The 24,043-nt window shown below is 45.3% G+C and overlaps 2 protein-coding genes and 1 long non-coding RNA gene across 3 annotated transcripts in view; 1 reads left to right on the forward strand and 2 right to left on the reverse strand.

The window, feature by feature from the left end:
• Positions 1-24,043, reverse strand: part of LOC127007236 (snake venom 5'-nucleotidase-like) — a 95,869-nt gene that overhangs the window by 6,732 nt on the left and 65,094 nt on the right. The gene's annotated exons all lie outside the window — the stretch shown is intronic.
• The window catches only part of LOC127007239 (uncharacterized), a 78,432-nt gene that overhangs the window by 6,732 nt on the left and 47,657 nt on the right, over positions 1-24,043 (forward strand). The window lies entirely within an intron of this gene.
• The window catches only part of LOC127007238 (snake venom 5'-nucleotidase-like), a 72,840-nt gene that overhangs the window by 6,732 nt on the left and 42,065 nt on the right, over positions 1-24,043 (reverse strand). Inside the window, exons 3-5 of the mRNA XM_050877953.1 lie at positions 23,597-23,794; positions 14,715-14,919; positions 6,180-6,377 (exon numbers count right to left, since the gene is read on the reverse strand). Coding sequence (XP_050733910.1) covers positions 6,180-6,377; positions 14,715-14,919; positions 23,597-23,794 — 601 coding nt within the window. The remainder of the gene's footprint in view (positions 1-6,179; positions 6,378-14,714; positions 14,920-23,596; positions 23,795-24,043) is intronic.

Genomic DNA, 24,043 nt, shown 5'->3' on the forward strand with positions numbered 1-24,043 from the left:
CAACAACAGTGAAATGAGCGGTTAACAGTTACACCAGATAAGATAAGGGCGATAGGAAACTCTCTCTCTCTCTCTCTCTCTCTCTCTCTCTCTCTCTCTCCACATACGGCAAGGTCCCTCGTACTAAAGGTAATGTTATGCAGGTAAGGGGAGGAGAGGGGAGAGGAGGGGGAGAGATGACAGCGTGGGGGAATGGGTGACTGTATGTGGAAGTGGAGTTGTGAATGTTAGTGGTGGTGAATCTGTGTTATGGTCGGTGGTAAGTGGTGATGAGGGAGTGGAGGTGGTGGAAGTGGAACATGGTGGTGATGGAGGTGGGGTCATGGGTGGAGAACCATTGTAGTATTCTTATTAAGGGTAATTGTCTGGGCCATTGTTGTGATTGTTAGAGGAGGAGGATACAGGTGACGAAGGACGAGGAAAGGAGGAAAGAATTAAGGTGTGCATGGAAAGATGAAGAAGGAGAAGGATGTGAAGGAGGAGGAGGAGGAGGAGGAGGAGGAGGCAGGTGACGAAGGACGAGGAAAGGTGAAGAAGGAGAAGGAAGTGACAGGAGAGAAGGATGTGAAGGAGGAGGAGGAGGAGGAAGTGCTAGAGAGAGAGGGGGGTAAGGCAGGTGAAGGAGGGGGGCGGGGGAAGAAGGAAAGTTTGTCATAGGAGTGAAGGAAGAAGAAAGTAGGAAGAGATAGAGAGATAAGGATGGGGAGGAGGAGAAAGTAATGGAGAACAGGACGAAGGAGGGAGAGGAGGAGGAAAGTTTGGGATAGGAGTGAAGGAGGGAGAGAAAAGGAGGAGAGACAGAGATAAGGAAGGAGGGAGAGAATGAGAGTTTGGGATAGGAGTTAGGGAGGGAGAGAAAAGGAGGAGAGACAGAGATAAGGAAGGAGGGAGAGAATGAGAGTTTGGGATAGGAGTGAGGGAGGGAGAGAAAAGGAGGAGAGAAAGAGATAAGGAAGGAGGGAGAGGAGTAGGAAAGTTTGGGATAGGAGTGAAGGAGGGAGAGAAAAGGAGGAGAGACAGAGATAAGGAAGGAGGGAGAGAAAAGGAGGAGAGAAAGAGATAAGGAAGGAGAGAAGAAGGAAAGGGGTAGGATGGAGGTGAAAGGGGAAGAGTAAGGAAGGGAGGAGACGAGACAGGTAGATAAACGAAGAAGGAGGAGGGTAAGAGAGAAGAGATGGGATGAAGGTGAAGGGGGATAGGGAAGAAAGAGTAAGAAAGACTGAGAAGCATAAGGATAGGAGGAGGAGAAGGAAGTGATGGGAGTCAGGGAGCGGGGCAGAGGAACGAAGGAGGAACGGAAAAGGAATGGGTTGGAGGGAGGTGGAGGGGGAGAAGGAAGGAAGGAAGAGTAAGGAAGGAAGGACTGAGAAGCATAAGGATAGGAGGAGGAGAAGGAAGTGATGGGAGTGAGGGAGCGGGGCAGAGGAACGAAGGAGGAACGGAAAAGGAATGGGTTGGAGGGAGGTGGAGGGGGAGAAGGAAGGAAGGACTGAGAAGCATAAGGATAGGAGGAGGAGAAGGAAGTGATGGGAGTCAGGGAGCGGGGCAGAGGAACGAAGGAGGAACGGAAAAGGAATGGGTTGGAGGGAGGTGGAGGGGGAGAAGGAAGGAAGAGTGAGGAAGGAAGGACTGAGATGGAAGTACAAGGGGAATGAGCAATGGAGGGTTGGTGTGACTGGCATGTGTAATAATGTTGATAGAGTAGGGACGACAGACAGACAGACAGACAGACAGACAGACAGATATGCAGACAGCAGAGATTTGTCAGTATTTCCGTCTGTGTATAAAAGGAACTCTATATCATACCCACGGACATCTTTCCACCCCCTCACTCCACTTTATCTCCACATTCATTCCACTCTGCTTCCTTATCATTCCTTCTCTTGATCCACCTAAGTCAGTTCCGTGTTTGATATTGTTTTCTTTTGTTTTGTTTTTTTTCATTCCACTCTCACTCCACTCTGTCCCCACCTTCATTCCACTTTTCTTCCCTACCATTCCTTCTATTGATCCACTTCAGTTAATTCCATGTTTGATGATACTCTTGTTTAATTTTCACTCTAACTTCTTTCGCCTTCACACCATTCTCTCTCAGCCTAAATCTGACTTATTTTGTCTGGGGGGGGGGGGGGGGGGACATGTCTTTTACTATAGGAGTAGTATGTATCGCCCCCCCTTCCAACACACACACACACACACACACACACACACACGATTTATATAGACTCCCTGATCCCCCGATAAGGAAAATTCGTCACCACCCGCAATATCTGACGCGTCGCAAGTATTTGGGGCCACAACTATCAACATTTCGGCGTGCAAGAACACACTTTTGACGAGGCTTTCCTAGGAGTCCTTATTCTTAGTCTAGTTTCTTTCTGTAGTTGTGAGCATGTCCATGAGGGTAGCTTTATGACCCTGGTGGTAGTTTGACAAAGCTTCTGTACATTTTTTTTTTTTTTTACAGGAAAGGAAGCAGCTCAAGGGCAACAAAAAGAAAAATGTAGAAAAAAAGCCCGCTAATCGTTTCTCCTACAAAAGACAAAAGTAAAGAGCAATTTCGGGTGGTGAGAATCTGATTAATCTTTTTTTTTATTTTTTTTATAGTGCGGCTGCGTCCGAGATATACTGTCCTCACAACCTTCATCAAGGGTCTCCTCTACTGTGAATGAGACGTTTTATCCAACACTTGCACAACTACCGGTCACTCAGCGATAAGAAACTAAAATATTTGCAGCAACAGAAGGAAGGGATTCGCGTTTTCTCTCAACCTTTTTAACACATTTCTCTTTGGCGGTTGGATAACAGTTTGAGGATTCATGTTATTCCCTTCACTATTTTGATATATTTTAAGACTAATTAAAATATATTTATTTGTTTCTCACCATTTTCTTATATTCTCTTGGTGGCACGTCCTTGACCACTTTTTTATATATATATTTTGTCAATGGCATTTCCTTGAACGTTTTCTTATTTTTTTTGTTTTTTTTTGATCATCTTAGTATATATTTTTGTTTCATTTTCTAATCATTTTTTTTTTTTTTTTTTTTTTTTTTTTTTTTTTTATAGAATCTCCTTGATCAATTTCCTGTATTTTCTTACCTGGATCATTATAATTACATACCTTTTAGGTGGTACTTTATAGTTTTTCTATGGCCCAATCAGGTACACCGGAATGTTGAAGAATGTTTTGTGTGTGTGTGTGTGCTAGAGAGAGAGAGAGAGAGAGAGAGAGAGAGAGAGAGAGAGAGAGAGAGAGAGAGAGAGAGAGAGAGAGAGAGAGAGAGAGAGAGAGAGAGAGAGAGAGAGAGAGAGAGAGAGAGAGAGAGAGAGAGAGAGAGAGAGAGAGAGAGAGAGAGAGAGAGAGAGAGAGAGAGAGAGAGAGAGAGAGAGAGAGAGAGAGAGAGAGAGATTCCTTCAGGTTATTTAAAATTGTTGTCACCAGCGGCGGCGAGGAAAGTTTGGCTAATATTTTCTTAGTGGCACCTTAGTAACCATTTTCACATACATCCTTTAATAAGAGTTACCGTAATGTTGAAGAATACTTGAGGCGACACTAAGTAGACATTCACACAAATACCCTGGGCCGTTTTTATATATTTTGATAGTGGCACATTCTTAAATATTTTCACATACATCATTCATGGCACAATCCGAGATGCCGCAATGTTGAAGAATGTTTGAGGCGGCATTAAGGAGACACTCACATATTCCTCTGACCATTGATGACTAAAAAGCTCGTTTCGTGCACGCCTTAGCCGGCAGCCACTCGGACCGGGAATAAATGGCAAATTATGCAAACACGGAGAGCTCGTTTGCCTTCTCATTGTGATTGCCCAGGTAACAACCCCCCGCCCCTCCCACACACCTGGCCCGTCTACTGTACTAAAGTGACCTCTCTAGTCCGTGAATAAACAGGTGAGGGGATGAATAAATGATCTTAGACGTAATTTCAGGTTCGGAATGCGTGTGTGGTGTGTGTGTGTATGTGTAGGGAGGGTGTGTATGTTTGTGTGTGTGTGTGTGTGTGTGTGTGTGTGTGTGTGTTAATAGGTAAAGAGGTAAATTGCAGGAACATCAATAGACAGACATTTGCCTCTGTATTTCCGCTCCAACAGACAGGACCGTTTTCTAGCCAGCCACACAGGGTCCTACAGGGGGTGCGGGTTTGTCGGGTCACCTCCAGAGTACTAGAGCTCGTCCACCAGACCTTGAACTAGTGTCGTCGCGGAGTGGCCAGGGCGCTGTCACTTTTTTATGCCCTCATGTTTATTCATCCCTCGGCCTGCCCCCAATTGTTTATATTAAAAAGTCGTGGCCTATAATAGTTCTGTAATCAACGTTGCCAGATTATCGTACTCAGCCTCTTATATTTACCGACTTCCGACACCCAAAAACTGTCTCCTGGTCCCCAATTACGAGATTCATTGATATTTATCGTTAAAATAGTTAATTCCTTATGTTTCTTGGCTATAGTTAGGCGTCAGAAACTGGTAAATCTGGTTCTGTTGCCTAGTGCACGACCGACGCTCCAGGCTAAGAGAGGGAGTATCCAGACACCTCTCCATCCGAAATTGACCTCTCCTCTGACTACTCTTTATTTGTTATTATTTATAGGAGCAATTCTTAGCGGGCTTTATTTATTTAATGTTTTTTTTTTCCTTGAGCTGCATCCTTTGCTGTATAAAAGAGAGTGGAGGGCAGGGCGGGGCAGACACCCACCAAGACATCAACCGAGCTGTTTTATGGCGTTGTGGTTGCGGTGATGAATGGCCGCGTGGAGGAACTCAGCTGGTGAAAGTTAACCCCGGCAACAAGAGCTACAGAGCCAGGTCTTTGTCGCGATGGAAAGGTTTATGCCCAACACACCCAAGACGGGGGTGAGGGCCATGACAGACACAGACCAGCCCTTCCTCCACCTCTGTACGCCCTGCTTCACCCTTCCTTCCCCTTTCTCTGTCTCTATACCAACTCGACCAGCCTCTAAGGGGAACCTACTGCCTTTTCAGCCCTGAGAGTCAATGGTTCAGCTTACTAGGCCGAGTTGTGTTAGTTTGCCAGATACACACAAAAAATCCACTCTCCAAAGATTGCGTTGTATCAAGGTCACCGCGGATGAGATCAACCGCCTAGATGCGATGCCAGATCATGGGGCGACCAATATTTTCATTCACTTATATGTCAGTAAATATGAAAAGGAAGTGTTGAGATCATAAAACTAATATATAAACTCCATCCTAAAAATATTGCCATTCGCTTATATGTCTGTAAATATGAAAAAGAAGTGCTGAGATCATAAAACTAATATATAAACTCCATCCTAAAAATATTGCCATTCGCTAATATGTCTAAATATGAAAAAAAAAGTGTTGAGATCATAAAACTAATATATAAACTCCATCCTAAAAATATTGTCATTCGCTTATATGTCAGTAAATACGAAAAGGAAGTGTTGAGATCATAAAATTACTATATAAACTCCATCCTAAAAATATTGTCATTCGCTTAGATGTCGGTAAATATGAAAAGGAATTCTGGAGATAATAAACGTAATATATAAACTCCATCCTAAAAATGCGGATACAAAGCTATTTTTACTCGCCACAATGTAGTGTATGCACCGTGGCAAGGAGAATGGTCGGCGTTTTCAAGGTTGCCCTGTCTAGAAGAATGGAAAAGAAAGTCACTGTTCTGGGCGAGTTTCGGTCAGTGGCTCTGATTTCGAGGGCGGTGAATGGTGGGCCGACGACGACAGCTTCCTGATAATGATGACGAGGACGGCGAACGTGTGTGTGTGTGTATTTACCTAGTTGTATTTACCTAGTTGTAATTTTACAGGGCCTGGGCTTACGCTCGTGTGGTCCCGTCTCCGTATCTATAATTATCCAACTTTTCCTTGTGTGTGTGTGTGTGTGTGTGTGTGTGTGTGTTACCCGTGCACCGTGACGCCGCCTCCTCTACGCCTAATGAGCAATGCTGACTGACCTTCACGATTGAATTGCTCATGTGTTATGTACCATATCTCTCTCTCTTATGTAGCTTACCTCTCTCTCTCTCTCTCTCTCTCTCTCTCTCTCTCTCTCTCTCTCTCTCTCTCTCTCTCTCTCTCTCTCTCTCTCTCTCTCTCTCACACACACACACACACACACACACACACACACACACACACACACACTCACCTTGCGGCACACTGTTGTCCAGGAGGCGAGGGTTGCCGCTCCAGCTCACCGCCTCGCCGCGCTCGTCGAAGCTCACCACCAGCCGCCCGAGGTACTTCCCGAAGGCGTACGCTTGCACCACGGGCACGCGCCGCCCCGAGGCCTGCGTCACCACCCAAGGGTAGTCCCCCATCCTCTCCTCCGTCGACGGGTCCTTCCCTGAAACACAACCATGCTGTTAGTTTTAGAAATGCTTGGGTGTATATGACCCTGGGTATACGTGTCCCTGGGTGCCCTTGCAATGGGGGAGATTTTTTTTTATTTATTTATTCATTTATTTAATTATTATTATTTTTTTTTTACAGCTAAGGAGACAGTTCAAGGGCGTAAATAAAAAAATAAAAAGCCCGCTACTTACTGCTCCCGAACAGAGGTCAAAGGAGTGTCCAAAACGAGAGGTCAATTTCGGGAGGAGATGTGTCCTGATACCTGAGACCCTCCTCTGACTGGTTCTACATCATTACCACACGCTGTTAAATTAGACATGTCCCCGGGTATATATGTCACCTGATACTCATGGCCCCGGATACATTTCCAAGAGGATACGACTGGCCCTGCCACGCCACCACCTATAGCAATATAACTTTCCCTTTTAGCACCACACGCCGCCAGCCTCACGTCATCCAGTGTTTCCTCGGGCTGGAGATGACTATAACCAGAAGCGCCTCAACACCTACGTGCCTGCCGGTCTGATGCGTGGTATTTGTTATCTCCTTCGGCTCCATTTGTTTTGCTACACCTCATTTATTGTGTTTTACTTCCTTCCTTTTGTTCCACCTCCTCCTCCTCCGTAAATTGAAAGAGGAAGGAACAAGACTCGCCGCCAAGAATATTGCGCGATGTTTGCAGTATCACGACCAAAACAAAATAACGACCACAGGGAAATGAGAAAATGCGGCACTTCAAAACAGGAAATGAGTTGACTTAATCTGCGTCCTCACGAGTATGGCGTAGTGCACAAGGTCGCAGCGGAGCACGCAGGAAGAGAACGCGTAACAGAACATGCTTCGTCACGCGCGGACATTCAAAATAGAGTAAAGAAAAAAAAAAGGAGAAAAAAAAAACGACGACACGCGTGTGAGAACGAAATGAGGCAACTGTGAAACTAATTGTAAGTGGTCTAAAAAAAAAAAATGATTAGGTCGTGACGATTTAGAAAGATAATCAAGGAGCAAAAAGTACTTCACACACACACACACACACACACACACACACACACACACACACACATATCTAATCAGGCAGTCAGTCAGTCAACGTGCCAAATAGGGGGGAAGAGATGGGAGGGAGGGGGCGGGGGGCGCTTTCGCTGTCTGGGCTGAGATATTGCTGAGTATATGATGAGCCGGTGCTGAGGTTTCCCAAGGTAGTGCTGAAGCTTAAAGGACCTGAGTGCTGAGGGTCGAAGGTGCTGATTCTGTTTCCCTTCTCATCGGAGTTTAGTTGAGGGCATTTATTTTTTCCTTCATGTTAGGCCTAGTTTCACATTCTCAATTTTGTTTCATATTTGCCTTTCAGTGTCTCTTTCTCTCTTTCTCTATCAGTATCTATCTATCTATCTATATGTCTTACTTGTTTGTCTTATCATGTTAGAAACGGTTTATGCTCTCGTCTGATTCTCCTTTTTTTCCTTCTGTTTTTAATCTTTCGCATTTTCCTAACAGTTTACGTACGGAAGGGAGAGCGTGGGGCGTCGAGGGATGAGAGGGGAGGAAAGAGGTGCAGGAAGTGGGTGTGGGGAGGGGGTGAGGATGAGTGCAAGAGATACGTAGGCATTCCTCTCCCCCCTCCTCCTCTTGCCTCCTCCTACTGTGTACTCCCCTCATCTGTTACACTCCTCTTCCTCTTCTTGTTTTTCTTCTTCATCTTCTCCCTTTTTCTTCTACTTCTTATTATTCTTTTCTCTTCTCCCTCTTCACCTTGACTCATACATTTTTTTTGTTTGTTTGTTTCTTCCACACGTTGGAGATTATTTCTGTATGCGTGTCACTGTTACCACCACCATCACCACCATCATCATCATCAACAAGCAATCTCAGGTGAGCGTGGCCTGTGTAGTGTGGACAGGTATCGGCTTGACCCAGTTTGATTGTTGACTGAGCCAGCGACGAAAACTGACCACACGATTTATTATTATTATTACCATTATTGTTATAAGAGTCGAATCAGGTAGAGAGGGAGGAGTGCGGACCCTATAATCTACCTGTTCAGCAGCCCCAAACACCTGAGACACGGAGAAAGAGAAAATAAAAGTGGTAACGATGAGAGAGATGGATAGGCACCAAAAAAGATATAAATGAAAATGTAAGTGATGAGAGAGAGAGAAAAAAAGAAAGAGGACAAGAGAGGACAAGAGAATTTAGTAGATTATGGAAATGGACGGGAAGAAGGTTAGACGCCGAAAAAGATAATGAAAGTGGAAGTAACGAGAGAGAAGGAGAAAGAATCCAAGAGAATTTTGAAGATTATGAAAGTGGAGGGGAAAAATATTGACGCCTAAAAAGATAATGAGAGTGGAAGTAACGAGAGAGAAGGAGAAAGAAGACAAGAGAATTTAGTAGAGTATGGAAATGGAAGGGAAGAAATGTAGACGCCGAAAAAGATAAAAATGAAAATGTAAGTAATGGGAGAGGAGAAAGAGGCTAAGAGAATTTAGTAGATTATGGAAATGGAGGGGCAGAAAGGTAGACGCCGAAAAAGATAAAAATGAAAGTGTAAATAATGAGAGAGAAGGAGAAAGAAGACAAGAGAATTTAGTAGATTATGGAAATGGAGAAGCAGAATTAAGGGTAGGGTCATAAGCATCTTGAACACACTTGCGCCGAATTTCCTATACTAAGAGATGATGGATGACGACATACTGACACTTGCAGCGGCGGAGAATTGGGTACACCTGCGCTTGTTAGTGGACCCATTAGAGATCACGAGGGATTCGACACATTCCACGCCAGATGATGCACACTTGCGCCGAACATGCCAACACTTGCGGCAACAGAGATGACACTTGTGGTAGACACTTGTAGCGGTGGAGTGTCTACCTGCTCTTGTTAGTTGGTTGTTAGTGGATTGTTAGCGGCTCCATTAGAGATAACGGGGCGATTTGACACTTGTAGCACCAGAAGATAAACAAACACTTGCACCTGGAGATTAATTACACTCATAGCAGCAGAAGGTGACGGTGCTTTGGCTAATCGGTTAAAGAGTCATACATCACGGCAGCCACTATAAATATAATTCGCCTGCGTCACTAACGGACTGGGGTCGTTCAAGAGGCCCCTCAGGAGACCCTACCAACGCTATACGCAGTACCCCAGAAAACAGCATACCTTGTGGCTAAATTTAATGATGTCTTAGCCACGGGTTAGTTTTAACCTGTCCGCTGCAATTGGCACGGATTTGGTTTTCACTGGTAGCCTGGAAACAAACTCCCAAGTCTTTCTCTGCCTCTGTGGTGGATAATGGAGTGTCCCATGTGGTATTGGTATGCTGAATATTCCCTCCCAAGGTTCCATTCCTGTAGCTTGGTGATGTCTTCTTGTAGGAAATCCGCAGTTAATAGGAGACACACTTGACGTTTAATGGTCTGGAGAAAGGCGAGAGAGGTCCGTAGGTTTGCATGCACGCTCTAGCTAACTCTGACTAACTCTGTAGCTGTGGTATTCTCACACGCTTTCGGCTCTGACAACAAATATACTCAAAGGCCACAAGGGAGATTAGTCGGATTCTCTTGGGCTATTATCCTCGTTCATGGTGCTGGGCTTTGTCAAACTATCACTAGGCTTATAAAACTACCCATGAAAGTACTAACTCAACCTCCCTTATCTCGTTTTATGATCCCTCGTAGTTTTTCTCCTTCCTCACTATTTTTATCTCTTGCGTGCGTATGTGTGTGTGTGTGTGTGTGTGTGTGTGTGTGTGTGTGTGTGTGTGTACTTATGTGGGCGTGTCTGTTCAACTTTCCTCGCGTTCTCGCCTTGACTGAGAGACAAATTATAATGTTTCGACTTTCTCGCTCCTGCTTACTTTTTCTTAACTTCCACGCCTCGACTTCTTTTTTACCTCGTTTTCTACCTTAGCAACTGACCTCGCACGTCCCGACACGCACACTGATTGACCCACATTGTCTTGTTGCTTCTTTTTCCTCCTCCTCCTCCTCCTCCTCCGCCCTCTATCCGTCGTCACCTTCACCTGTTTCTTAATTAATAGCTGACCGCCAAATTTGCTGTCGTGTTGTATTGAGTTTTGTCTTTAAATGGTGTAGCGCGCCACTCCTTATTGGTTGTGGTAGTAGTAGTAGTAGTAGTAGTAGTAGTAGTAGTAGTAGTAGCAGTAGTAGTAGTAGTAGTAGTATTTGTTGTTGATGTTGTTGTAGGCAGAGAGAGAGAGAGAGAGAGAGAGAGAGAGAGAGAGAGAGAGAGAGAGAGAGAGAGAGAGAGAGAGAGAGAGAGAGAGAGAGAGAGAGAAATTTGTGGTCAGGATTAACTAGGAAAGAGGGAGGGAGAGGGGGGGGGGGCTATTCTGTGCTGAGAGTGGAATATTATTTTTTTCTTTTACATGAGGCAAGAGAGAGAGAGAGAGAGAGAGAGAGAGAGAGAGAGAGAGAGAGAGAGAGAGAGAGAGAGAGAGAGACCGTGTACAGCATTGCATGTAGAGAGGTGTACAAGTGGAGTCAAGAGGAAGAGGAGGGAGATAAAAGGGGAGAAAGAGGAAGGAGGATAACTTAAGTAGACTTCAGCAGCACCTCCTCCCCTCTTACCTCTTTGTGCACTCCCCTCACCTATAACTCCCCTCCCCTCCCTTCCTCCCCTCTCTCCCCTCCTCTCTCTCCCTCCCTCTATTTACCTTGACTACACGGGGATGGGGAGATGTGGTCTTTTCCGTCTTTTTTTTTCTTTTCGTTGTTGTTGTTGTTGTTTTTCTTCTTCTTTTGTTTTCTTCTTCTTCTTCTTCTTCTTCTTATCCCATCAGTTAGTCACCCACACGCTGTTTCTTAAAATTTTATCGTTGTTGTTGTTGTTGTTCACTAATCTTGTTCTTGTTTTTCTTCCCGTTGTTGCTGTAGGAGGAGTTGTTTTTCTTGTTTTTAAGGTTTTTAAGCAAAAAAAAAAAACAATAATAAAAAACCGCTAAATTAATTGCTCTAAAAGCTGAAAAAAGGAAAAAGATCCAAAGGGGTGTCAGTTAGAGGAGTCAGTGTCCTGATCCTCTCCTTGGAGTTCCTCTAGTAGAAAGGAGGAAAGGGAACACAGGAAGAAATATTGTTCAAGTTTTCAGTGTGCAGGGGATGAAAAAATGAAAAAGAAGGTTAACTCTAACATAAGGAGGAGTTTGGACGACAGGATGAGGATGAGTAGAAAGTCGAGTGCAGGGGGGATGGGGGGGGGGAGGGGAGCAGTTAGCAAGTTCAGAAGAAGAAGAGCAGGCGTGGAAATAAGAAGATGAAGAGAGCAAGATTGAAAACATTGCGGCGGAATTTAAAGACTAGACTATCAGGGAGGGAGAGAGGCTGATGACCGAGAACCTTTGCCTCCTCTGTCCAGAAGAGCTGTGTGTGTGGTGGAGCCCCCATGAGATGCATGCCTCCATACGAGGGCGGAGGGGGCCCTGGACAGCAACATGGACAGCAACAGGGCAAGGAGACTGGCGGAGAGTACGGTAAAGCTCGAGGAAACTGATTTAGTGAGAGATGAGATGAAGAGTTTCCAGTTGAGATTTGATTTGAGATAGGATAGACCGAGGATGTTAGAGTTGAGGATAGTGGTGAGGGGTTGTCAAAGAAGGGGGATAGTTGTTTGTTGTTTGGATTGTGTCAGGTGGATGGGGTGGAGAAACTGTGTTTTTGGTTGAAAGAAGGACACAGGTTCTTCTTGCCCAATCCGGAAATATAAGTAGGTCTGAGGCTAAGCGTTCTGCAGCCTCCAGCCTTGAGTCGTTAAGTTCCTGAAGGGTGGGTCTTCTATTAAAAGAAGTTGAACTTGCTCTAATTATATTCCGTTTTATTTTCCTGACCTTCTTTTGTGTGTTTTTCTTGTTTTTTTGTTCATCTTTTTTCGCCCTCATCTTCTTTATCTTCTTCATTTTCATCATCTTTTTCCTTTTTCTTCTTTTCTCCAATTTCTTCTTTTTCTTCATTTTCATCTTCTTCCTCCCCTTCTTCTTCTTCTTCCACTTCATCAACTTCTTCATCATCATATTCATCTTCTTTTTCTTCTTCTCCTCCCTCCTCCTCCTCCTCCTCCTCCTCTTCTTCCCCTTCTCCCTCCTTGCCTCAGTCGTTACGTCACCTCAGCCTCACCTATTCCCCTGACTCACCTTTGTTTAATTGTTGTTGTGCTTAATTAAAGGTACACTCGAGTTGGTGTGGCGGCGTGATCTCGTGTTAGCTGAAAGGCGTTCGGAGTGTTCTGTTTAACCTTTTTTCTTCTTTTGTTTTGTTTTCTTTTGGTGTTTCTTTTTACCTTGATGCTCTGTTTGTGTTTGTTTTTTTCCTTGTTTTTTTTTTTGGGGGGGGGGTTTCTTTTTGGTGTTTTACTTGTGGCGTTTCACCTTTTATGTTTCTTTATTACCTCGCTGTTCTGTTCGTATTTTTTTTTTATTTGCTCGTGTTTTTTTCTTCTTTTTTGCTTTATTCTGTTTCTTCTTACCTCGCTGTTGTTTCTTTATCTTTCTCTCTCTTTTTTTTTTGTGTGTGTGTGTGTGTTTTGTTTCCTTTTATTATTCAGTTTCTCTTTTTACCTTTTTTTTTTGGCTTTGTTTCTTCTCTTTTCTTTGCTGTTTTTTTTTTTTATAACCTTTCCTTTTTTATTGCATCTTTTTTTCCTTGTTGTTCTATTTCTGTTTCTTTTCATAACCTTTTCTTTTTTATTGCATTTTTTTTTCTTGTTGTTCTATTTCTGTTTCTTTTCATAACCTTTTCTTTTTTATTGCATCTTTTTTTCCTCTGCTGTTCTATTTCTGTTTCTTTTCATAACCTTTTATTTTTTCATTGCATCTTTTTTTCCTTGCTGTTCTATTTCTGTTTCTTTTTATAACCTTTCTGCTTTTATTGCTTCTTCTTTCCTCTGTTTATTATTGCATCTTTTTTTTCCTTGCTGTTCTATTTCTGTTTCTTCTTATAACCTTTCTGCTTTTATTGCTTCTTCTTTCCTCTGTTTATTATTGCATCTTTTTTTTCCTTGCTGTTCTATTTCTGTTTCTTCTTATAACCTTTCTGCTTTTTTTTTTATTATTTTTTTTACGTTGTTGCCTATTGCGCCGGTAGGCATCTTAGTGTTTATAGTGGCGCCATCTTGCATTGGCTCATGCTGCCCCAGAACTCGTTCTTGATTCGCTTGGACGGCTTCCTCTAGAGTCCGGTTGATGGGTGGTCTTCAGGACAGCATGTGGGTAGTTTTTACACAACCAGTTCGGCCACCGCCTACCCTGCTTCTTCTTTTTCCTTGCTGTTCTATTTGTGTTTCTTTTCATAACCTTTCCTTTTTTATTGCTTATTTTTTCCTTTGCTGTTCTGTTTCTGTTTCTTCTTAAATTGCTGTTGTTTCTACCCCGCTGTTTTGTTTGCTTCTCCTTCTTTTTTTTATCTTTCCGTTCTATTTCGTTACTATTGTTGTTGTTGTTGTTGTTGAGTTGGGTGAATTTTAACTATTTCGTATATGATTAGTCAAGGTGCCTCAGGGTTCTATTTTTCTCTCCTCTATTTCCGTCCATTGTTTCTCTTATCTTGATGTTCGTTGATAAGTCTGAACATAGAATCGAAGCCCTTTACCACTGACTGTTTTTCTCTGTCTGTCTACGTATCGGTCTGTCTGTCTGTCTGTTTCTCGCTCTCATGTTTTTCGCCTCCTAACGTCATTCTGCTTTCCATAACTTTTCTCTTCCTTCCTCATTTCATTAGTTATCCCTTTCCTCTCTCTCTCTCTCTCTCTCTCTCTCTCTCTCTCTCTCTCTCTCTCTCTCTCTCTCTCTCTCTCTCTCTCTCTCTCTCTCTCTCTCTCTCTCTCTCTCTCACTAAAAAAAAAGGAATAGACAGCTCCATCCAAACTCACACACACAAAAAAAAAAAAAACATTGGAGTGCGTGCATCAAACAGCCGTCACTCATGAATAGAAAGACACAAGTGTTTACAAGCTTCTTATTTTTCACCTTCCTGCCCGTCAGTCAGTTGCATGATTGCCTGACGTGATGACAAGGCGTAATCTCGGGGAATGATGATTTATTAGTGTGTGTGTGTGTGTGTGTGTGTGTGTGTGTGTGTGTGTGTGTGTGTGTGTGTCAGAACCCCCCACGTAAGTTTACACACACACACACACCTCATCCTCCTTACCCCCCCACACACACCTTATCCCCCTTCATTCCCCCCCTTACCCCCACATACACGCCTCCTACACCCCCAGGACCCCCAGGAACCCTCATACATACAAATTAAACCCCAGACAAACCCAAACAAACCCACACAACTCTCACACACCTGTTCCCATTATCTCCCGTAGGCCTCACCTGTGTAGAGGAAGGTGTTGGTATGGCCCCCCACTACCACGTCCACTTCCTCCACGTCCCGCGCGATCTCCAGGTCCTTGGCGAACCCGGCGTGGCCCAGGGCGATGATGATGTCCACGCCCTCCTCCCGACGCAGCCGCCGCGCCTCCTTCCGCACCGCCACCACCTCGTCGTGGATGTCGATGCGCCCGGGGTTGGCGATTATCTGGGAAAGGCCAAAAGGGCAGGTGAGATGGTTTACCTGTGTGTGTTCGTGTGGGTGTGGGTGTGGGTGTGGGTTGCGTCGTGCTGCCGGAGGGTTGGTTGGCCCGAAAGGTGTTAACGAGAGCACAGGTAAAGGTAAAGGTAAGTGGGGTGCGTTGCGAGGGCCTCCCGCCTTTGTAGGTTAGAAGAATCGTGAGTGGAGAGGAAAAAAATATAAGGTGTGGATGCTGAAAAGGGAACGGAAGGAGGAGGAGAAGAATTTGAAGGGGAGGAGGAGGAGGAGGAGGAGAGTAAGTAAAAGGAGAAGAAAATTAAAAAAGAAAAGAAAGGAAAGGAGGTGGAAGAGGAGGAAGAAAAGGAGGAGGATGAGTAGTGGAAGTAAAAGAAGAAAGTGAAGAAGAGGAGGAAGAGAAGAAATAAAAGGAGAAAAAATGAAGAAGAGGAGGAGGAGGAGAGTGTGAAAGAGGATAGAAGGAAGAAGGAGGAGGAGGGGAAGTATAAGAAGAAGAACATGAAGAGGAGGAGGAGGAGGAAGAAGAGGGAAGGAAGAAGAGGAGAAAGAGAAGGAGGCAGAGGGGGAGAAGTAAAAGAAGAAAATGAAGAGGAGGAGGAGGAGGAGGAGAGCAGATATCAGAGAGCTAGTTGGGCAATGGAGAGACAGGTTGCATTAGTGGCCTGGTCTATTTTAGCGATCCTTGTTGCTTGTTGAACACCCACCCATCTCCCCCTCCCTTCCCCCTTCCCTCCGCCCTCCCCCCCACAATACAGACATGAAGACAAGGAACACTCAACTTGCTATAAAAAAAAAGGTAAATAAAAAAATAAAGATCACGGCCATTTAAACCAGCTCAGGAGTGGTTTCAAAATTGCTTACGATCTTATTATTATTTAACTTTCTCATAAATATTGTTACACTGAAGAGTCGTTACCTATGGAACGTTATTTCTCTTGGCTGGGTTTCTGAATGCAATGAAATAAATTGATCGTGTTTGCGTTGTCGTCTGTAGCCAAAACATTCTCGCTCTCCTCAGCTCGATTTGATGAATAGTTGTTGCCAATGTTAATGTGTTGAGTTGTCTTACTTGGCGGACAGGAGGAGGGGGAGGAGGAGGAGAAAACATGGAAATTCAGGCAACAGAAAGCTTATTGGCTCATTACGAGGTTTCCCGCTCTTAGGTAAAAAGTAGAAAAAAGGGAGAAGAAAAGAAAAGGACGAAGATGAGGAGGGCGAGGACGAGGACCAAAAACAGAAGCAGGAAAAAGAGGAGTAGGAAAACGAGGACGAGAACAAGGAGAGAAAGAAGAAGAACGAGAAGAGGACGAGGGCGGGTTCGAAGAAAGAAAGGAGGAGGAGGAGGAGGAGATGAATAGAAAAAGACAAAACAAAAAAGGAGGAAAAAGTAAAAGAAAAAGAAGTTTTAGCAAGAACGACAATAAGGTAAAGCAAGCACGCAAGCAAGAAGTAGATAACAACAACAACAACAACAACAACAACAACAACAACAACAACAACAACAACAACAACAACCTTCCCCCCTGCCTCTCCTTGCATCATCAAAGTACTTCGGGTTTTTCCTTCTTTTTACTGAGCATCTTGGGACAATCCATTTATGTGTGCGTTTGTGTGTTTGTGTAAAAAATAAAAATAAATAGAAGAGCAGAAGCAGGAAGCAGTAGATAAGGGGGCCGGGGAAATACACAGCTAAACAGGTTCGGTCTAAGTGCATTAACTGAACTGCTTAGGACTGCTTAGGGTGAAGGGAAGGTCAAAGAAGACAATGGACAAAAAAATAGAAGAGGAGGAAGAAGATGTGGAAGGAAAACGAGGAGATGGAGAAGGGTGAACGAAACGGTGGAAGAAGATAGGAGAGGAGGATAAGAAAGAAAAGAGGAAGGGAAGGAGAGGGAAGATAGTGGGAAAAAAATAGAAGAGGAGGAAGAAGATATGAAAGGAAAACGAAAAGAAGGAGAAGGGTGAACGAAACGGTGGAAGAAGATAGTATAGAAGAGGATAAGAAAGGAAATAGGGAAGAGAAGGAAAGGGATGAACGGAAGACGAAGATGAGAGGAAAGGAGAAAGAGCGGAGCAGGAAGAAACGAAAGAAGGAAGAAGGAAGAGAACATGAGGAGTGAACGAAAATGCCGAAGATGATGAAAGAGAAGGAAGAAGAAGACATGAAGGAAAAAAAGGAGAGGAGAGGAGTGAAATAAACGAGGGAAAATGATGGAAAGACATGAGGAAGAGAGGAACAAGAAGAATGAGAAGGAGAAGAAGAAGGAGACAGAAAGAACGTATTTTAAGGAAGCAGCGAGACAGAATTGAAGGAGATGAAGAAAGGAAAGAAGAGGGGAAAGAAGATAAGAAGGAAAAACGAAAATATTGAAGGAGGAAGAAGAGAAGGGCGAAGATGATAATTTTACATAACCGCTGATAACTGGAACGAGGGTGAAGCAAGGGAGGAGAAGAAGATGAGGGAGAAGAGGGTGGTGGGGAGATGAGGGGGGGAGCTATGCATGCAGCAGGGTAAGGAAGCAGAGGAGGTGTGGTGGGGAGGAAGGAAGGGGAGGGGAGGCTGTGGTGGGGGGGGGTTTCAGGGAGATGGAAGAAGACAAGGGTGTGTTGGTGGAGGTAATTTAGTGTGTGAGAGGGAGAGGAGAAGGGAGGGAAGTTGTGGAAGGGGTAGTGAAGAGAAGGGAGAGAAGGAGGGAGAAGAGAACTGGAGGATGAAGGGATGGAGAAGAGAAGGAAGGCGACGGGAGAGAAGAGAAGAGAAGGGGAGAGGAGAGAGTTTACGAAAATGATGGAATGGAAAAAAGAAGATAAAGAAGAGAAATGGAGAGTAGGCAGTGTACGAAAATGAAGGTATGGAGAAGAGAAGAGAGGGAAAGAAGGAGGAAAGAAGAGAAATGGAGAGGAGAAGGAGCAGTACACGAAGATGAAGAGCTGGAGAGAGGGAGAAGAGAGGAAGAGAAACGAGGAAAGAATTTTTGAAAGGAAGAAATGGAAGAGAAAACAAGGAGGAGGAGGAGGAGGAGAAAGGTGATAACAGAAGATATATTAAAAAAAAAAGAATGGGTGTAGATGACGGTCGTATGGGGGAAGAAAGGAAAGAAGGAAGAAAGAAAGGGATGAATGGGTGGAGAGAGAAAGACAGAGAAAGGAGAGATAAGGAAAGGATAAAAAATAAAGAAAAAAAAAGGAAGCTGACCTATAGAATGCATAATATTAAGAAGGAGAAGTGGAGATGACTGAAGGAGGGAGGGAGGGGGGAAGAGGAGGGGGAGAAGAATGGGGAAGCGGGGGGGGGGGGGGGTTCATAAGCACAAAAACATGCCCCACTGAACTTCTGAAGGTTGCTTGTCCGCGCGCTTCTCCCCCGCACCAGTTTTCCTCCTCCTCCTCCTCCTCCTCCTCCATCGACTCTCCTCCTCTTGCACTCCTCTCTTTCTCGCTCTCTGTAAGACTCTCTTCGGTCTTCCTCATCTGTCCCTTCAATCCTATCCACTTCTTCCCATCTATGAACAGCTCTCCTTTGCTCTCCTGTACCTCTCCGTGTCTTCATTCACGCGTAACACTCATATTTTTATTTCTTGTCCCTCTTCCTTTCCATAATTTTATTTACATCTTTTATCCCTTCTCTCAATCTCCTATCACTTTTTGAACTCATTTTCTCTTTCTTGTTGTTCTCTCTTATATCCTCTTGTCCTGTTCCTTCCTTCCTCCTCGTCTTCTCTTAATTTCTTTCCCTTCCTTGTACCGCGTTTGTACCCTCCTGCACTTTTTCTCTCGCTTCGTTATCGCTCCTTCCATTCCTTGTCATTCCTTTCCTCTCCTTCGCCTCCCTTACACTTACTATATTGTCTCCCTTTCTCCCTCTCCTTGTCCCTCATTTATACCCTCCTGCACTTCTTCTTTTGCTTCGTTATCGCTCCTTCCATTCCTTGTCATTCCTTTCCTCTCTTTCGCCTCCCTTACACTTACTATATTGTCAGCCTTTCTCCGCCTTTGTTTTGCATTGTTTCTTCTTTTTCCTTATGTCTTTAGCCTCTTCCTCCTCCTTCTTCGCTCTTTCTATTACTACTACTATTACTACTACCACTACTGTTATCTCTCGCTCCAATTATCTTACCCGCCCTGACCTAATTGTTCCCTATCCTTCCTTCCTTTCTCCTGTCTTACTTCACTCTCCCTTTCCTCACTCTCCCCCTCCTCCTCTCCTTTATGCCTCCCTCCTGTTTTCCCCTCTCTATCCTCTTCCATTTCTTCCTTTTCTCCTGTTCTCTCTCCACTGCCTCATCCTCCTTTTCATTCACTCCTATCCACCCCTGTCCCTTTCTCCCCTTCTCCTGTCTCCCCACTTTGTATATGGGTCATCCACTCCCCTCTCCATTACCTACCCTGGCCTCCCCTTTCATATATCTATGTCCCACGTCACCCATTCTCCTCCCCTATCCTCCCATCCCTTACCCCACTCCCTAAACTACCCTTCCCTCCCAACACCTTTCATACCTATAATATTTTTTTTACAACAAAGGAGACGGCTCAAAGACAACAAAAAGAGTGTAGAAAAAAAGCCCTCTACTCACCGCTCCCCACAACAGACAAAAGTAATCCTTCACTTTCCCTAACCCCATAAGCTGGCTCCTTATCTTACCTTCGCTACCTTGATCAACCTCCTCTGAAACTACTCACTCGTATTTCACTTGCCCTTTCTAACCGCTCCGTACAGTTGACATTCTCACTAATCTTCTTTATCATCTGTTCTTCCCGCTGTGTTCCTCTCTTTCAATGCAGTGTTACCAACTTTATATCACCACTTTACTTCTTTTTAATCGTCTCTCTTTCTCTCTTTTCTTCTTCCAGTCCTTTTTTTCTGACTTTGTAAATTTCCTATTGTGGTTTTTTTTTATCCTCTTATTATCCATCGGCAGAATTGTATTACTTTCACCGCTGTTCTTCCTTACTCTCCCTACCCCTTGCCTCCTCCCACTCCTCTTATATATCTGTCTGTCATCATCATCATCACCAAAGCAAAATGATGCGTTAGTTATCGAAGGCAAGTGAGCAACTGAAGTAATTAATTTTTGTATAGAAAGGAAGGAAGGGAGGAAAGAAAGGTAATGAACTGTTGTATAGGAAGGAAGGAAGGAAGGATGCGAGGAAAGAAAGAAGTAAACAGATGAATTTAAGAATCAAGAAAGGAAAGAAAGCATGAACAAATGAAGAAGAGACTGAAGGAGAGAAGGGAGGCATAACGACACAAATGAATGAAGAAAGAAGTAAATGAATGAATGAACGATGAAACAAACAGTAATGTCTTTAAAGGAATTTCAGGGGGGAGGGAGAGGGGGTGAAGGGGGGATAGAGGGGGGTGAAGGCTAAAGTCGGAAGGAAGGAAGGAAAGAAGGGAGTGGAGAGAGGGAGGGGGGAGGGAGTGAGTGAGTGGGTGGATGAAGAAATTAATGGAGGGAGGAAGGGAGGGAGTGAACGAGGGGAAGTGAAAGTGAGTGAACCAGCGAACGAGTGAACGAGAGCGGGAACGGATCAAAGCTAATGGAAACTATACCGGTTGGCGAGCTGGTTTCGTCTTTTTTTTTTTTTTTTCGGACAAATGATAAAAATAAATCACCCTTGTCTCGCCGTTCGCCCTGGCCTTCGACGTCACCCAGATTACTATTATTATTTGTCAACCTCATTATTTATCATTATTCTTATTATTGCATATGCGGCTGAGTCCCCACCACCTACTCGTATAGACAGAGCCCTATAGGTCGGTATTCCCAGACGCTTCCACCTCCCACATCAACTAATATGATTATACCAAAGGCCCAAAAGGAGATTAATCAGGTTCTAGTGAGTTTTTTTTCACGTTCATGGTACTTAAGTCTTGCCAAACTACCACCAGGGACACAAAACTACTCCTGGATATGCCCACACAATCAGTACGAAAGCCTTGTCAGATGTGGGTGTTAAGATGCCGAGATGTTTAAGAATACAGCCTTTAATACCTTCCACCCTCTTGGCAGCCCTCACCTATACCGGTAATGTGGGTGTTTAGATGCCGGGATGTTTAAGAATACGGTCTTTAATACCTTCCACTCTCTTGGCAGCCCTCACCTATACCGGTAATTAAGGTGTACAGGTGTCGAACTCGCGGTGGTGCAGACAGGTGGTGATGAATTAACTGACGTCCGGATAACGCAACACCTTTCCGGCCGCGCGCGATCCCCCGACATTGTGCAACGGTGCATTATACGTGGCGCGCAGACGGTGGCGGCGGCCTTGAGAACGCAATGCTCGCCAAATGAAACTGTCACGCGTAGACTGAAGCAACGGATCGAGTGCTGAAAAGTGAAACAGTGGCTGCGGAATCATATGTGTGTATTTCAGTCTTAAAAAATCTGGTATAGGTTGTCCTTAAACATCTGCAGTTCTAGTCCTCAAAAAGTCCTACTCGCGTCTCCCAAATACAGTATCGCACCTCTCGCAGAACAAGAAAAAGAAAGATCCGCTATTGGCTCACTATTTTTCCCTTTTAGAGTCTCTGAGGGCGTGAATTGCACCGCGCGAGACGTGGACAAAGCCTGACTTGAGCGTGTTTGTGGCGTGTCAAGGCGTGCACTGAGCTCCGCCGCGACAAAAAGTGTCACGTGTTGCAAGGTGTCGTTATTGCGCCCAAGTGTTGGCGCGAAGCGTGGGTTCTTAACTTCTTATACGTCAGCATATAAACCACCACCACCAGCACACCGGTCGCGGCAGACGTCAGCCATAGCCGGTGCATACGCCTAGCCTCGGTTCGCCTCACGTGTCAGCTTTTTACTTCAGTCCTTGACGCGGAGGCCTGGCTGTGACATCCGGGTTGGCGCGCTGTAGCTTCCCCGGACGCCTCCATGTGGCCATTTACGTTCTAAACCGCAAGGGAAGCAAAGGCGAGAGAAAGAAAAAAAACAAGTCAAAGATTTTACGCAGCATCTTTTATCTCCGGCAGCAGATGCGATAACAATGACTCGTCCCTCCAGCACAAAGTCACGAGTGTTGTTTTGAAGCCTCTTTGAACGCTCGCCGTGATTCAACTCATTCAAATTCGGCAACACATTCAACGACAAATACGATAACAAAGCAGATTCGATAACAAATCAAACTCTTCCCTTCAGCACCAATCAACGAGTCTTGTCATTTTGAAGTGTCGATTACTCCCCCGGCAGAACAACATGATAATAACATTAATAAAATCTGTTACATGCGCAGTCCACACACAGATTCATCAACAAACTCATTGGTCTCCGCAGCACAAAGTCACCAGTGGTGTTCTGAGACGCTGATTACTTCCCGGCAGAACAGCATGATAACAAGACACTAATAAGGTCTCTGTTACATGAGGCTCCCCATCTTTGGCCGCATATGCAACAACAAACTCATCGGTCCCCGCACCACAAGATCACGCGTGTTGTTTGGAGACGCCGATTACTTCCCCGGCAGAACAACAGGATAATAACACCTAATCTCCTTTAGTCTCCGTTACATTCTCTGCCCCAGCACAAGAGGCCGCCGCAAGCCTCCTCAGCTGTCCCCGCCCATCTCAGCGTGACGCTGGGCGGGGGTTGACGCGTTGCTTTTGTTTGGAGAACCGATTCACTTTCATGTTATGCAAGGCGATGATTATTTTCAAACTGAATCATAACGATAAGGAAATGCATGCTCGAGATCTTAAAGTTCAGTGCCGGGCGCCGCTGTGCAATGCCCTGCGTTGTGCAAGGCTTGGAGTTCACTCACTGGGGTACGTCGGGGCGGGGGCAGCGGGCTGGGTGACTAATAGGGAGCACAAGGGGCGGGGGCGAGGGCAGGGGCAGGTGGGACAGACTGGGGTGAGGAAAGAGACAGGTAGGGCAGGCGGTCGGGTTACGGGGTGAGGTAAGTAGATCAGTGACCCGGGAGTCGCGGCAAAGGGCAGGCATGGTGTTCAACGAGCCGGAACAGGTATGGAACAGGAAACAGACAAACACCGCCACCACCCGGTCGCGACCCCTCAAGTGTTGGCGTGTCACGGGGGCGGGTCCAACGGGGGTGGAGGAGGAGTAGGTAGGGGGTAACAAGATGGGTGCTAGTGGGTCAACAGGGGGAGGGGGGGGGTCACAGGGGGCGCAAGTGCATCAAAGGGGGGAGCTAGGTAGGGGGTGTTATGGGCGGGGCGCACAGATATATTAAGGAAACGGGTATCACGGAGGCTCAAGCGGGTCGACCGGTTGGGGGGGGAGAGCGGTGTATGTGTGTGTGGGGGGGCTGGGGGAGGTGAGTTACAGCGTAAGAAGGTGTAGCCCGTGCAGGTGTGAGTGTGTAGAGTGAGCACGGGTAGTAAAACGAGACAGGTAGGCGCTAAGAAGGCGTGACGACGACAGGTATGAATGGGTGGCGGCGGGACGCTACAGGTTGAAAACGGGTGAGAGACAGACAGATTAGGAGAAGCTAACGAGGAGTATAATAAACTGCTAACCAGGGAACATATATTTGACAGACATACAAAGACAGACAGACAGACAGACATATAGTGAGATAGAGACATACAGATTGAAGATGAAACAGACAGACGGTGAAACATAGATAGACAGACAATGAGACAAATAATATAGATACACACACACACACACACACACACACACACACACACACACTCACTCACCAGGGTCTCCACGGTGAGGTAGCCCACGATGCCCACGCGGCGCCCCGACAGCGTCACGATGGTCGAGCGCTTGTACTTGCCCTGAATGGACGGCTCCAGCGTGTCGTCCAGATTGGCGGCCAGCACGGGGAACGACACATTCTCCAGGAAGGGAACTACGCCCGGCAAGCCATCGTCGAACTCGTGGTTACCGAACGACTGCAAGGAGAAGAGTTGGGGGATTAGGTCGGTTTGATTGAGGCGATGGAGAGGTGGAAGAAAGGGGGAAGAAATAGGGGGGGTGTGAGCGGGTGTAAGGGGAGGGGGTTGTGGGTGTTGGTATGGGTGTGAGGATGGAAGTATAGGTGTGTTTGTGTGTTTGTTTGTCTGTGTGTGTGTGTGTGTGTGTGTGTGTGTGTTTAGTATATGTTTCTTTTCTTATTTCAGTTATTTTTTTCTTTTTCTTCT

Source organism: Eriocheir sinensis, chromosome 35 (assembly GCF_024679095.1).
Source record: "Eriocheir sinensis breed Jianghai 21 chromosome 35, ASM2467909v1, whole genome shotgun sequence".
NCBI classification, from domain to species: domain Eukaryota; kingdom Metazoa; phylum Arthropoda; class Malacostraca; order Decapoda; family Varunidae; genus Eriocheir; species Eriocheir sinensis.